This window comes from Mya arenaria, chromosome 15, assembly GCF_026914265.1.
Source record: "Mya arenaria isolate MELC-2E11 chromosome 15, ASM2691426v1".
Lineage (NCBI taxonomy): Eukaryota > Metazoa > Mollusca > Bivalvia > Myida > Myidae > Mya > Mya arenaria.
This window is the reverse complement of record NC_069136.1, coordinates 50807508-50823234: the sequence shown is the minus strand read 5'-3', so window position 1 is coordinate 50823234 and position 15727 is coordinate 50807508. Positions and strand designations below refer to the sequence as shown.

Genomic DNA, 15727 nt, shown 5'->3' with positions numbered 1-15727 from the left:
GTGATATGTTATTAAACTCAGAAAGTACGGATTGTTCATAAATCAAGCATATCTGTTATTCAATATGCTGGTTGTATCTAATCGAAATATTTTTGTAAAGTGTAAGTTGTTATACATCATTATTATACAAAATCGTGAACTCAGATTCTGATATTACAAACATGCACTGGAAATCACCAAATTCAATTACGTTTCATACGCGTTAAAACGTTAAAGGTAGAAAATCTTAAAAAAGTTAAAACGTTTCACACAGGTCGGAAGTCTGTCACAGAAGAGTATTTTGCGCCCCGTATTCAATTGTGTTGTCAAGTTTTCTTGGAAAACAATTGTCCATACAAAGCAGACAAATATGTATTGCCTCTCCGTGCTTGACACATTTCTTGATTTCACGAAGTTTGTTGTTGTAGATATATTTAAGTACACACCTTACCATTTCTTAAAACGCATTTTTTTATTTCAAAAGTGTCTACAACCTTTACATTTTGAAACATCAAAATTAAAAAAATTATGATTCATTAGAATTTGTTGCATTAAAATTACTTTTTTAAGTATGACTACATCAATTACTTTTCTATAGCAATTTAAATGATCATTTGTAAATTCTAAAAGTGTCCAATAAACTCTGAATGTACCATGATTTATAGTTTATTAAGTTTCTCGGCCGTATCAAGAAAACCGCTAAATTTTGTCTCAACTAGGTTAAGGCCTTTATATAAAATAATGACATTAAATATAGTGATTCACTTGAGGAATAGACTGTTAATATTCATTGGAACAAAATTAAATCTTTGAATATTTTGTCATATAAGTTTTCAAATGTTTTGCTTTAAAATGATAGTTGCTCTTTATATATTTCTTACTAAAATTAAACTTTTAAAACTGCTCCATGAATATGGTGAACTATAAACATACCCTCTTCGTCCTTGTCTATGGACGCTGCTGTTCCTTCAGGTACCGGATGCGATATTGGCATTGTAGATGCATTCAATACTGGTGCTTCCGTCGAATGTGTATCTGTTGTTATGACATTATTGGTTGGCGTCATGTGCGAAGTAGGACCTGTAGTGGTATATGTGGTATAAGTCGCTGAAACATCAAAACAATGCGGAAATCCCAAACATTACTTACGAAATTTATTTGCCGACATGAACTGAATGAAAATTATAGTTACGTCAGTAACCACATTTGAGAAACCTAACCAATCGTTTATACTGCTCGATAGAGTAAATTTTGACATTTACTCTATGCACTTTAATTTCTTTACAACAAATATAAAGCATAAAGCAAAGCGAACACAATTAAAAAAAATACGACACGATGTATAGATAAATTCACAAATAAACCAATAACATCCTAATTCGTATACAAAAGTATCTCTAAATGGTTGGTCATTCTTTTACGATACGCTAGAAGTGACATTGGAATGAAAAAGAATAATACATGTAAAAACAAATCTTGTTTTTTTTTTTAATGAAAATATTATTTTAACTACTGTATGTTATTATTGTACACGATTACACAGAAGCAACGAGTCGCTCGTGTATTGCGTATTGTTAATGTTCATACAATGAAGCTATAGTAAAATAATGATGTTTATAGAAGCAAGTGTTCCAGATATTTAACATTTCTCAAAGGTAAATAGAGCTTACTTCAGAGGTAGTTTTTTGCACTCTGTCTATTAAGGAAATATGAAAAACAGAGATTTTATTATTCGGATCTTACTTGTAGTTTTCATTGTATTGTTGCACAAAATCGAATTTAGAATCTCCACTGGACTGGATATACATTTATTTGTTATATACATAGTATTTGATCACATGCTGCATCTTGTTTCGGTTTAAATACGTTCTTTACAACTGTTTGTAGTGCGCTTGATTTTGTATCAAAACGTTTTGAAGATCTTGGGTACTAAATGTGTTTAAACTTTATACTGTATAACAACTTAAAGTAATAACCTGTTGTACTTTTGGCTGGTGCCGTGTTTAATTCCGATGAGGTTGGTTGAGTCTCTTGTGACGTTGTCGGGGGTCCTGTCGATGTACCATCTAAAAATCGTCAAAAGAAACATAAACGTTAAATCATACACGTATTCAATTTTTGCATTGATCCGTGTCCCTTTGAACAGGATCTTTGTTAAAAGGTAAGGCTACTGGGCTTGTTCCCGTGGCTTCTATTGTATAGATACAAGTTATCAGTTTGGAAAGCACAGATAATATTAGAAAGGATGAGACTAAAATGTATAACATAGTGTTTTTGGTATGTAATTGTCCACAACTTTCATAAGCAACGGCTACTAGTGATTTATCCTAGATAAATTCAACCCTAAAGGATTCCGTCGAAAATGTGTTAAGTTAATAGAATATGACTTTTTGATTAAGATGACATTAAATTAAAGTCATAGTTTTACCAATATTGTCAACCTGTATAATTATTCAATGTGAACATAGTTTGTTAAAAGTGTGTTCATTGAAAAGGTGAGCAATTGTCTATGTTCCATTATGTTTTAATACTCATTACATAATGTGAAACATATTATAACTATTCTTGTTTATATCAGCCCGCATGGTCTGAGCATGCAGTTCTTTCTTGATATTTGCACGACGTAGCTAGTATTTATATATTAAATATATAATCTCACATTTGTGTTGTTATCTAATAGTCACCTGACTATATGACTTCACAGTCATCATTTCAGTATACGATCCAAACCATGATAAGAAGCCATACAAATAATGCATCGGCAAAAAGTTAAAAGTTGATAACGAGAAACCTAAACATCAAAATGTACACAAAATTGATCACAATATTACCAAAAACAATGGCATGTTGTAAGCCCTTTTAAGGCGCACGCTATAGGTTGATGCCATAATATGTTTATTATCATGTTGAACTCATTTGGCATTAAAGATAAAAATCCCATATAATTTAGGTAGAGATAAAAAAAATACGTGCTAGTACTAGCGATATTTTAGTTTAACCGCCTTGTCACGGTCGGTGAATACAAAGTAAGATATCATTGTAGGCGTTGATATACATGTTGGGGTTACCGCCTTGGCACGGAGAGTGGACACCGAGTAAGATCTCACTGGGGCGTTGATATACACGTTATGATGAACGCCTTGTCACGGTCGGGGAATACAAAGTAAGATCTCACTGGGGGCGTTTATATAAATGTTGGGTTAGCCACCTTGGAACGATAAGTAAAAACAAAGTAAGATATCACGTGGGTCGTTGATATACATGCTGAGGTAACAACCTTGGCACTCAGTGAAAACAAAGTAAGATCACACCGGGGGGCGTTGAAATACATGATGGGGTAATCGCCTTGGCACGGGCAGTGAACACCAAGTATGATCTCACTGGGGCGTTGACATACATGTTAGGTTGACCGCCTTGGCACGGTCAGTAAAAGCAATGTAAGAACTCACTGGGGGCGCTGATATACATATTGGGGTAACCGATTTTGTGAGATCTGTGAAAACAAAGTAAGATCTCAGTGGGGCGTTGATATACATGTTGGGGAGACTACCTTGGCACGACCAGTGAAAACAAAGTAAGATCTCACTGGGGCGTTGATATACATGTTGGGGGTAACCGACTTGGCACGGTCAGTGAAAACAAAGTAAGTACTAACTGTGGGCGTAGATATACATGTTTGGGTGACCGCATTGGCACGTTTATTGATAACCAAGTAAGACCTCACTGTGGGCGTTGATATACATGTTGGGGTAACCGACTTGGCACGGTCAGTGAGCACCAAGTTAGAACTCACTGTGGGCGTTGATATTCATGTTGGGGTAACCGCCTTGGCATGGTCAGTATAAACAATCACACTGGGGGCGTTGATGTACATGTTGGAGTAACCGCCTTGTCAAGGTCGGTGAATAAAAATAAGATATCATTGGGGCGTTGATATACATGTTGGGGTGACCGCCTTGGCACGGTCAGTGAACACCAAGTAAGATCCCACCGGGGGCGTTGATATACATGTTTGTGTAACCGCCTTGTCACGGTCGGTGACTACAAAGTAAGATCTCACTAGGGCGTTGATATACATGTTGGGGTCACCGCCTTGGCACGGTTAGTTTTAACAAAGTAAGATCTCACTGGGACGTTGATATACATGTTTGGGTGACCGCCTTTGCACGGTCGGTGAATACAAAGTAAGATCTCACTGGGGGCGTTGATATACATGTTGGGTTAGCCACCTTGGAACGATAAGTAAAACACAAAGTAAGATATCACGTGTGGCGTTGATATACATGCTGTGTTAACAACCTTGGCACGGTCAGTAAAAACAGAGTAAGATCTCACTGGAGGCGTTTATATACATGTTGGGGTAGCCACATTAGAACGATCAGTAAAAAAGGAATTAGGATATCACTGGGTGCGTTGATATACATGTTATGGTAACCACCTTTGCACGGTCAGTAAAAAAAGTAAAAACTCACTTGGGGCGTTAATATACATGTTTGGGTAACCACTTTAGCACACTCAATGAAAACAAAGTAAGATCACACCGGGGGGCGTTGAAATACATGATGGGGTAATCGCCTTGGCACGGGCAGTGAACACCAAGTATGATCTCACTGGGGCGTTGACATACATGTTAGGCACGGTCAGTAAAAGCAAAGTAAGAACTCACTGGGGGCGCTGATATACATATTGGGGTAACCGCCTTTGTGAGATCTGTGAAAACAAAGTAAGATCTCACTGGGGCGTTGATATACATGTTGGGGAGACTACCTTGGCACGACCAGTGAAAACAAAGTAAGATCTCACTGGGGCGTTGATATACATGTTGGGGGTAACCGCATTGGCACGGTCAATGAAAACAAAGTAAGATCTCACTGGGGGCGTTAATATTCATGTTTGGGTGACCGCTTTTGCACGGTCAGTGAAAACAAGGTAAGATCTCACTGGGGCGTTGATATACATGTTGGGGTGACCGCCTTGGCACGGTCAGTGAGCACCATGTAAGTACTAACTGTGGGCGTAGATATACATGTTGGGGTGACCGCATTGGCACGTTTAGTGAGCACCAAGTAAGACCTCATTGTGGGCGTTGATATACATGTTGGGGTAACCGACTTGGCACGGTCAGTGAGCACCAAGTTAGAACTCACTGGGGGCGTTGATATTCATGTTGGGGTAACCGCCTTAGCATGGTCAGTAAAACAATCACACTTGGGGCGTTGATATACATGTTGGAGTAACCGCCTTGTCACGGTCGGTGAATACAAAGTAAGATATCATTGGGGCGTTGATATACATATTGGGGTGACCGCCTTGGCACGGTCAGTAAACACCAAGTAAGATCCCACCGGGGGCGTTGATATACATGTTGGTGTAACCGCCTTGTCACGGTCGGTGACTACAAAGTAAAATATCACTGGGGGCGTTGATATACATGTTGGGGTCACCGCCTTGGCACGGTTAGTTTTAACAAAGTAAGATCTCACTGGGACGTTGATATACATGTTGGGGTGACCGCCTTTGCACGGTCATTAATATCAAAGTAAGATCTCACTTGGGGCGTTGATATACATGTTGGAGTAACCGCCTTGGCACGGTCAGTTAGCACCGAGCAAGAAATCACTGGAGGCGTTGATATACATGTTGAGGTGACCGAAATGGCATTGTGAGTGAACACCAATTAAGAACCCACTGGGGGCGTTGATATACATGTTGGTGTGACTGCATTTGCACGGTCAGTAAACCCAAAGCAATAGCTCACTTGGGGTCGTTGCTAAACACGTACGGGTGACCGTCTTGGCACGGTCAGTGAGCACCAAGTAAGAACTCACTGGGGGCGTTGATATACATGTTGGGGTGACCGTCTTGGAACGGTCAGTGAGCACCAAGCAAGACCTCACTGGGGGTGTTGGCATACATATCGTAGTGTTCATTGCATTGTTGTACAAATGAATTTGGAATCTCTATAATATGTCTACGCTTGTTAGTGCACGTAATATTATTCCAGAAATTATTTTAAATAATTGGAACCTAGTTTATTCAAAGCTGTCATTTAATTGGTCGCATATTTGATGGAAAGGAATGTTAACGGCAGAAATTTTGATTTTCTAATGATCTCCCTTTAATGTTTGATTGTTAGGTTTAATGCAATTATAATCAATCATTCAAATGCGTTATGATTCAAAACCAACTTTTTTTAAAACATTTAAATCCAAACAACGAATGGGAACACAGACGAGGACGATACTAATCAGTAACGGGATAGATATCTATTTGTAAAATACATGTACATGTAGTATTTGATCATGTGCTTCTCCTTGTTTGGTTAAATACATCCATTGCAATTGTTTGTAGTACGCTTGATTTTGTACCAAACGTTTTGAAGATCTTGGGTACTTAATGTGGGGTCCTGCCGATGTGCCATCTGAATGTCGTCAAAAGAAAGATAACCGTTAATTCATACACTGTATACAATTTTCGCGTTGATCCGTGTGCTTATGAACAGGATCTTTGTTAAAAGGTAAGGCTATTGGGCTTGTTTCCGTGGCTTCTATTGTGTAGATACAACTTATCAGTTTGGAAAGCACAGATACTATTAGAAAGGATGTGACTAAAATGTATAACATAGTTTTTTTGGTATGTTATTGTCCACAACCTCCATAAGCAACGGCTACTAGTGATTTATCCTAGATAAATTCAACCCTAAAGGATTCCGTCGAAAATGTGATAAGTTAATAGAATATGACTTATTGATTAAGATGACATTAAAGTCATAGTTTTACCAATATTGTCAACCTGTATATTCAATGTGAACATAGTTTGTTAAAAGTGTGTTCATTGAAAAGGTGAGCAATAGTCTATGTTCCATTATGTTTCAATACTCATTACATAATGTGAAACATATTATAACTATTCTTGTTTATATCAGCCCGCATGGTCTGAGCATGCAGTTTTTTCTTGATAGTTGCACGACGTAGCTAGTATTTATATATATTAAATATATAATCTCACATTTGAGTTGTGTAGTCACCTGACTATATGACTTCGTATTCATCATTTCAGTGTACGATCCAAATAATGCATCGGCAAAAAGTAAAAAGTTGATAACCAAAAACCCGAACATCAAAATGCAAACAAAATTGATCACAATATTACCAAAAACAATGGCATGTTGTAAGCCCTTTTAAGGCGCACGCTATAGGGATTATCATGTTTAACTCATTTGGCATTAAAGATAAAAAAACCCCACATGATTTCGGTACAGATAAAATAAAAACGTGCTAGTACTACCGATATTTTTTCCCTGGGGGAGTTGTGGCCACGTCGCTATCATTTTATTTTTTCCTTTATTAAAGCTTATATTTTATCTGTACCTAAATCATATCCTTTTTATCATTAAAGTCTAAAGAGTTTAACATGATCATGCATTAAAATTTACAAATTGCATCAACCTACATTTTGCGCCTTTAAAAGATGTTATACGTAGAGTATCATAGCACGGTCATTAAAACAAATTAAGATCTCGCTGGGGCGTTGACATACATGTTGGGGTGACCGCTTCATCACGGTCAGTGCAAACAGTTAGACCTTACTGAGGGCGTTGATTTACATGTTGGGGTAACCACCTTTGCACGGTCGGTGAACACAAAGAAATATCTCACTGGGGGCGTTGATATACATGTTGGGTAACCACCTTTGCACGGTCAATGAACACCAAGCAAGATCGGGGGCGTTGATATACATATTGGGGTAACCACTTTGGCATGGTCGGTGAACACCAAGAAAGATCTCACAGGGGGCGTTGATATACATGTTGGGTAACCACCTTTGCACGGTCGGTGAACACCAAAAAAGATCTCACTGGGGGCGTTGATATACATGTTGGGGTGACCACCTTGGCACGGTCAATGAACACCAAGAAAGATCTCACTGGGGGCGTTGATATACATGTTGAGGTAACCGCCTTGTCACTGTCGGTGAATACAAAGTAAAATCTCATTGGGGCGTTGATATACATGTTGGGGTTACCGCCTTGGCATGGACAGTGGACACCATGTACGATCTCACTGGGGCGTTGATATGCATGTTAGGGTGACCGCCTTGTCACGGTCGGTGAATACAAAGTAAGATCTCACTTGGGGCGTTCATATACATGTTGGGGTGACCACCTTGGCACGGTCAATGAACACCAAGAAAGATCTCACTGGGGGCGTTGATATACATATTGTGGTAACCGCCTTGTCACTGTCGGTGAATACAAAGTAAAATCTCATTGGGGCGTTGATATACATGTTGGGGTTACCGCCTTGGCATGGACAGTGGACACCAAGTACGATCTCACTGGGGCGTTAATATGCATGTTAGGGTGACCGCCTTGTCACGGTCGGTGAATACAAAGTAAGATCTCACTTGGGGCGTTCATATACATGTTGGGTACCTTGGAACGATCAGTAAAACACAAAGTAAGATCTCACTGGAGGCGTCGATATACATGTTGGGATAGCCACCTTGGAACGATCAGTAAAACAGGAATTAGGATAAAACTTGGTGCGTTGATATACATTTTATGGTAACCACCTTTGCACGGTCAGTAAAACCAAAATAAGAACTCACTGGGGGCGTTGATATACATGTTTGGGTAACCGCTTTAGCAAGCTCAGTGAAAACAAAGTAAGATCACACCAGTGGCGTTGAAATACATGTTGGGGTTATCGCCTTGGCACGGTCAGTGAACACCAAGTATGATCTCACTGGGGCGTTGATATACATGTTGGGGTAGACCGCCTTGGCACGGTCAGTAAAAACAAAGTAAGAACTCACTGGGGGCGCTGATATACATATTTGGGTAACCGCCTTTGTGAGGTCAGTGAAAATAAAGTAAGATCTCACTGGGGCGTTGATATACATGTTGGGGTGACCGCCTTTGTGAGGTCAGTGAAAACAAAGTAAGATCTCACTGGGGCGTTGATAATAGACATGTTGGGTTGACCGCCTTTGCACGGTCAGTGAAAACAAAGTAAGATCTCACTGTAGCGTTGATATACATGATGGGGTAACCGCCTTGGCAAGGTCAATGAAAACAAAGTAAGATCTCACTGGGTGCGTCGATATACATGTTGGGGTATCCACCTTGGTACGGACAGTGAATACAATGTAAGACCTCACTGGGGGCGTTTATATACATGTTTGGGTGACCACTTTTGCACGGTCAGTGAAAACATGGTAGGAGCTCACTGGGGCGTTGATATAAACATTGGGGTTTCCGTCTTGGTACGGACAGTGAAAACAATGTGAGACCTAACTGGGGGCGTTTATATACATGTTGGGGTGACCGCTTTTGCACGGTCAGTGAAAACAATGTAGGAGCTCACTGGGGCGTTGATATACATGTTGGGGTATCCGTCTTGGTACGGACAGTGAAAACAATGTAAGACCTCACTAGGGGCGTTTATATACATGTTGGGGTGACCGCTTTGGCACGGTCAGTGAGCACCAAGCAAGATCTCACTGGGGGCGTTGATATACATGTTGGGTTGACCGCCTTGGCACGGTCGGTGAACACCAAGCAAGATCTCACTAGGGGCGTTGATATACATGTTGGGGTGACCGCATTGGCACGGTCAGTGAGCAACAAGTAAGATCTCACAGGGGGCGTTGATATCCATGTTGGGGTTACCGCATTTGCACGGTCAGTAAGAACAAAGCAAGAACTCACTTGGGGCGTTGCTATACATGTTGGGGTTACCGCCTTGGCACGGTCAGTAAGAACAAAGCAAAAACTAACTTGGGGCGTTGCTATACATGTTGGGATTACCGCATTGGCACGTTCAGTAAGAACAAAGTTAGATCTCACAGGGGGCGTTGATATACATGTTGGGGTAACCACATTGGGACGTTCAGTGAAACGCAAAAAGTAAGAACTATCTTGGAATTTTAACCGTTTTGTAATACTCAAACTTACACTTACGCAAACATTTAATATTTACAAATAATTATGCTACATGTGTATTTACCTCCTGTGCACAAGCTTTTTCTCATATCATTTTTGTTAGCAAAATTGACGTAGAAAGTCTGGTTTATCAGCTCCACATATGCACTCGTCAAAGGTGGATAGGTGCCATTATCTGTAAGTTAATGTTATACGACATATGATCCAAAATATCATAAACTTTCTTAAGTTGGCACATAAATGTCTTTCATTTCAAACACCTAGATTTTTTAAAAATATTTAGATATGTTTACTTATATGCGTAAAATATCAGCAGAAGAAATCAAACATTTGTTTGCATGTATATTCTATAAAAAAACTTCACTTTTCCGAACATGGTGTCTCGTCAACGAGAATAAATAATTTTTTTTTTTTTTTTTTTACCCGTTTATTTTATTTATTTTATAAAACGAACATTACATACAATATATATAAGTATATATATCGAAGTGGAACAATATCATTTAACAATTGAGGTAAATATTAAACATTTTGAAAATACCTTAACATTATATTGTAATTTTATTAACAAAATCGTTTAAAAAGCGTTTAGAAATGCTTTTATTGTTCAAGTGAGTTTGAAGAACTTTCAAATCATTATATAAATGGTACATAATATGTATCGGTTTGGATCTCCTTTCACAAATAAAGTAGGTCTTATAGATGCAATAGGCAATCTGACTTAAAACAATGTTTACAATATTATACTCTTTTTGGTTGATTTTGTAACCTATTACTATATATCTTAAATTCTTAATTTCTTTCTGTATTCCGCATCTTTTAAAGATATCATGTATATCATTCCAGAAAGTTGTCAAAAATGGACATTTAATAAAGAAGTGTTCGTAGTCTTCTACTTCATTACAATAAATACATAAAGGGCAATCCTTCAATTTCCAAGTAAATAAATTTAAATTCGTTGCTACAAGATTATGCAATAACTTTATTTTAAATTGTTTTACTTTATTATCCACAATGGACTTATGAACAATATAGTACCAAGAGTTCCAGCAAATATGCTCTTGCAACCGCCGATCCCAATAACCATGAATGTAAGGCTTTTCATAAAATTGCTTTATATATATTTGATATATTTGCTTATTCGTCATATCTTTAAAAGGTTTATTTTGGATACTTATTAGTAATTTTGGATTGACGTTTGTTTTTGTAGATATATCCGATGTAAGAGTTTCTTTCCAAGTGTTAGAAATTGCTTGTTTTAAAATATTTACTTCTGCAATCCAATTTTGTTTATTTTTTAGCTTATCAAGAATACAATTAGCGTCTAAGTTGCCCGAATTCGAAAGAATATCGTTTATGTATAGTATGTTGGAATCAATCCAATTCTTAAATAGAAGACTTTTATTTTTTATTTTTATGAGTTTATTACCCCATATTATTTCTTTTCTAATATTGAAGTAACTTTTGGGTGTTTTCGTTTGATTAACTGGAAGTTGATTAAACTGAATCCATATTAATAACAAATGCTTATAGAACAGTGTGATTTTGTTTGTTTTAATAGGTAAAGACTTAATGGAGTCTAAGTTCATATGAAAAATAAGAAAATTCTTTCCAAATTGGTCTAATATTACTGATGGTATAATTTTCCAATTTGCATCAACTGTATTAGTCAGATTAATCACCCATTTTAATGTCATTGTTTTAGAATAATATTCAAAATCTGGCATCTCTAAACCACCTTCAAGTCTGTTTCCCATAACTGTTTTGCGCTTGATTTTATCTTTTTTTCCACTCCAAAGAAATTCAAAAACCATGGAGTTTATAGTCTTTATAATTGAATCAGACGTTACTATATTTTGAGCAAGATATACAAGTTTTGGAAAAAGTAAAGATTTTATAACAGTTATTTTGCCAAAGACAGTTAGATTTCTTTTATTCCAATTATTTATCAATTGTTTACATTTATCTATTTTTTCATTCCAGCTTAAATTTATACATTCATGTTTATCATTTCCAAAATATACTCCAAGTGATTTAACGTATCTTGACGTAAACTTTATGTTATTCATAATATTACTTATATTATTTTTTGATTTGCCAATCCAAAGGCCTTGGGTTTTTTCCCTATTTAGTTTCAGTCCAGAATAATTTCCAAACTGATCGATTATATCAAGAACAATTGGTATTTCATTGTGATTTTTTAAAAAGACAGTTGTGTCATCAGCGAGTTGAGTAACTTTAAGATGTTTCCCTTGAATTTTTATACCTTCATAATTTTCACATTTTCTTAACTGTGTTGATAAGACTTCAGCTACTATAATAAAAAGCAACGCAGAAAGAGGACAACCTTGCCGTACACCACGTTGTAGTCTAAATGAGTTTGTGATCCATCCGTTGTTTGCAATTTTTGATGTTATGTTACAATACAGAGTTTTCACCCAATTAAGAAAGGAGGGTTTAAATCCATATTTATTCAAAATTTCGAACAGGAAAGGCCACTCGACTGTATCAAAAGCTTTTTTAAAATCTAAAAATAGAATAGCACCGTCTAAATCAGTTAAATCCGTATAATCAATTATATCATCTATTTGCCTAATGTTAAAACATATATTTCTATTTTTTATGTATCCTTGTTGGTCTTGACTTATGATGCTTGGTAAAACGGATTGAAGTCGTTTTGCTAATACCTTTGCTGCTAACTTATAATCAATATTTAAGAGAGAAATAGGTCGCCAGTTTTCAAGATTTTCTGGGTCTCCTTTTTTATATAATAGCGAAAATACACTTTGTTTTTGAGTAAAAGATAATTCACCTTTTTCATAACTCTCATTTAAGGCTGAAATAACTAGGTCTCCAATTAAATGCCAAAACGTTTGATAAAACTCTACCGTAAGACCATCGAGTCCAGGACTTTTGTTAAGTTTCATATCATTAAGTGCTCTTGTAGCTTCTTCATAAGAAATTTCTCCCTCACAATTATCGGCTAATTTTGAATCCAATGTTAAATCTAATTCGATATCATTTAAATACTGGTTATAATGTTCGTCGTTTTTAAAGTTTGATGTGTATAAATTCTTATAAAATTCGACTTCTGCATTGAGTATATCTTGAGTTATAAGTATTCTGGCCCCATCAATCTTGAGTGAATTAATGACTTTTATTGCGAATAAATAATTTTTATTTTTTTTTGAATATGTTCAAATGATTAAAAAGTCATTCGCTTCTACATTCTTACCAACAAATCATTAAATAAAATAAATTCTTCAACGCATTTTAAACAAATAATTATTATTTCAATATTAATTTTGACTTAAAAAAACGAAAACTGTTCGTCTTGCTATTTGCCAAATGTTACATTCCCATAATTTAAGCTTCATGGCCTATAGTGTTTTACTATATTTTTTTTACTAGAAATGCAAAATTAATAATGCACTAATAAAGGTTATAAAGGTAATAAAGGACAGACCAATATCATAAGTTTGGAGTGACCCGATATGGGATATACGGGGCAAAGGAAACCATCAAATATGGCCATTATGGAAAATATGGGGTCATCACGCGACCAGTTGTGCACCAATTGCGTTACGTCATTCATGTTTGAGGCGTTATATATTTATATATGATTTAAAATTCATTTTTAACAATATTTTCGGTGGAAAGGCAGACGGATGACTACGAAACGAAGGGCTACCAAATTATAGAAATTGCGATCTAAAATAACAGTGCTGTCTATCATTGGAATAACGGCCGAATTCTATGATCTGAAGGTTATCTATAAATCTTCAAAGTTGCCTGTAAAGCTGTCTTCGTTGAAACGTTTGCTTCAGGGCTTGTTCTTGTAGTTCATTCTGTATCATTCAATTAACACGATGAAGACTTTCTTCGGACATAGTTTGTTTATAAAATAATTAAGAAGTGGAGATTTAAACCGAAGCAAAATGCCCAATAATTATTATTATTTTCACTATACCATACGAAATTCTGCCGTTGCGTTATACATTTACATTATAACTAAGCCAAGTTATATCAAGACGGAAATCGTTCAGAATGAAATCATAAATTTCTGAAAAAAGTCGTGATGGCTTTAAGTATAAAATCCTTAATGGTGAAAGATAAATCATTTAAATTGAAGTGACCACTGGAAGGCACCATGCCACTTTTTTGTTACATCTTGTTTTATTATAACTCTTAACAGGTGTTTATTAAGTACATTTGGAATAGAAAATGTTGTTTCGTTTTTATTCCCGCCTAGACTGTATGTTTCCCTAAATTTTGCCTTAGCCTGTAGACATGATATCCGCATTGGTGTCATGGTGCTCTGGCTGCAAAAATATACAATCGATTTTTTTCTTTGTTGTTCAGGCACATAAAAAGACTTATAAGAACGTAAAAGATTTTTAAGGTAAGCAGACCAGGATTTTTTAAACGAAATGCCGAGAAGTGTAAATTTCTTGATTTGTTAAATGTATTGTTTCAATTTAACGTTAAAACTATTTTATTTTGGGAATCGTTTTGTCCGCAGCAATAAAATGTGTAAACCGGGCGTTTTTTATATACAGCCTGGGTGAGAAAGAATTATTGTAAGGTTTTCTTAAATGAATTTTAGTATTTTATTTACAATTCTAGAAAGAAATAAAGAAATATTGGTGTAAATATAAGTAATGCATTGCGTGATTGATGTTACTATCAGGGTAATGAGCGGACTTTGGCTGGTTAAAAACGCAAGGAGTCTTATGACTCTAAACACTTTTACCAGCCCAACGTTTTGAACATTCTTTTTAATAGAATACACTAAACTCCTGTTTAAAATAAGCGTCGGCTTTGAATTATACCATTTTCATATTAAGAAAATCTAAACGATCATTTGAAAGCAATTCAAAGTTTTTTTCCTTATCAACGCATAACGAAAATTTTGTTGAATTGCTTTCAAATGATCGTTTTGATAACAACTTTTGAAGGTAACAAATTATGTTTAAAAGAACGTGGGTGAACAATATGTATACCTTTTACGAAAACATACACAATATCTGAACCATGGTAGTTGTTTATCTTGTCAGCCTTCCTTACAATCAAAGAAGTAAGCTGCATCCGTCCATATAAAATATAAATCATGGTAACACTATGCAAATGTTAGACGGTAAACTCAGATATAATGGTGTACATACCAAGCATATGCATAAAGATATGATAGATTCTGTTTTAATTATTCCTGTCCAATAGGGCTGCTCGTCCTGTTCTGTAAAATTCGTATTGTTGATACTTTGTATCGATGCAGGAAATTTTCCTCCAGCGATGCATTTTTTAACAGCCTTGGCCCATTTTTCATCACTTTTATTGTGTTTTTCCGCCATCGGGTTATAATCTACAACAGAAAAGAACATGAATAACAAATGATAACAAACAAATCACAATTAAGCAGTGAAATGTTCGATTTGTGTCATACGTACCTGTCTGTAGAACTGTTAGTTGTATTAAGTATATTATACTGCTGCTGCTAATGTTGCCACTGCTGATGCTACTGCCCTTATGCGTACATATAAAGTAGATCAGTGTATTTTAATCGAAAATCCAGCTGAAGTCGTCAGCAGTCCAGATCTGGCCGGCCCGGAACTCGCCAAAAATAATAAGGGCCGCTGACGTCATACAAATGGTGAGTTGAATTGCTTTGTTCAATAAAACACATCAAAGGCGCTTTCAAAATATTGAATGGTAATATAAAATGTTTGGTATAATATAAGGAATATAACAAACGACTTCGGGCATTATAAGGACGCCTAACGCTAGCGCCTCGGTCCATATACA

At 36.4% G+C, this 15727-nt stretch overlaps 1 protein-coding gene across 3 annotated transcripts in view; it reads right to left on the bottom strand.

Moving 5' to 3' along the window:
* Positions 1–15727, bottom strand: part of LOC128220301 (uncharacterized) — a 31114-nt gene that overhangs the window by 2832 nt on the left and 12555 nt on the right. Inside the window, exons 6-8 of one of the 3 annotated variants that reach the window (XM_052928650.1) lie at positions 9990–10100; positions 1956–2045; positions 913–1086 (exon numbers count right to left, since the gene is read on the bottom strand). In XM_052928650.1, the coding sequence (XP_052784610.1) occupies positions 913–1086; positions 1956–2045; positions 9990–10100 (375 nt within the window). The remainder of the gene's footprint in view (positions 1–912; positions 1087–1955; positions 2046–9989; positions 10101–15727) is intronic. The other 2 variants (XM_052928651.1, XM_052928652.1) reach the window with 2 other exon arrangements.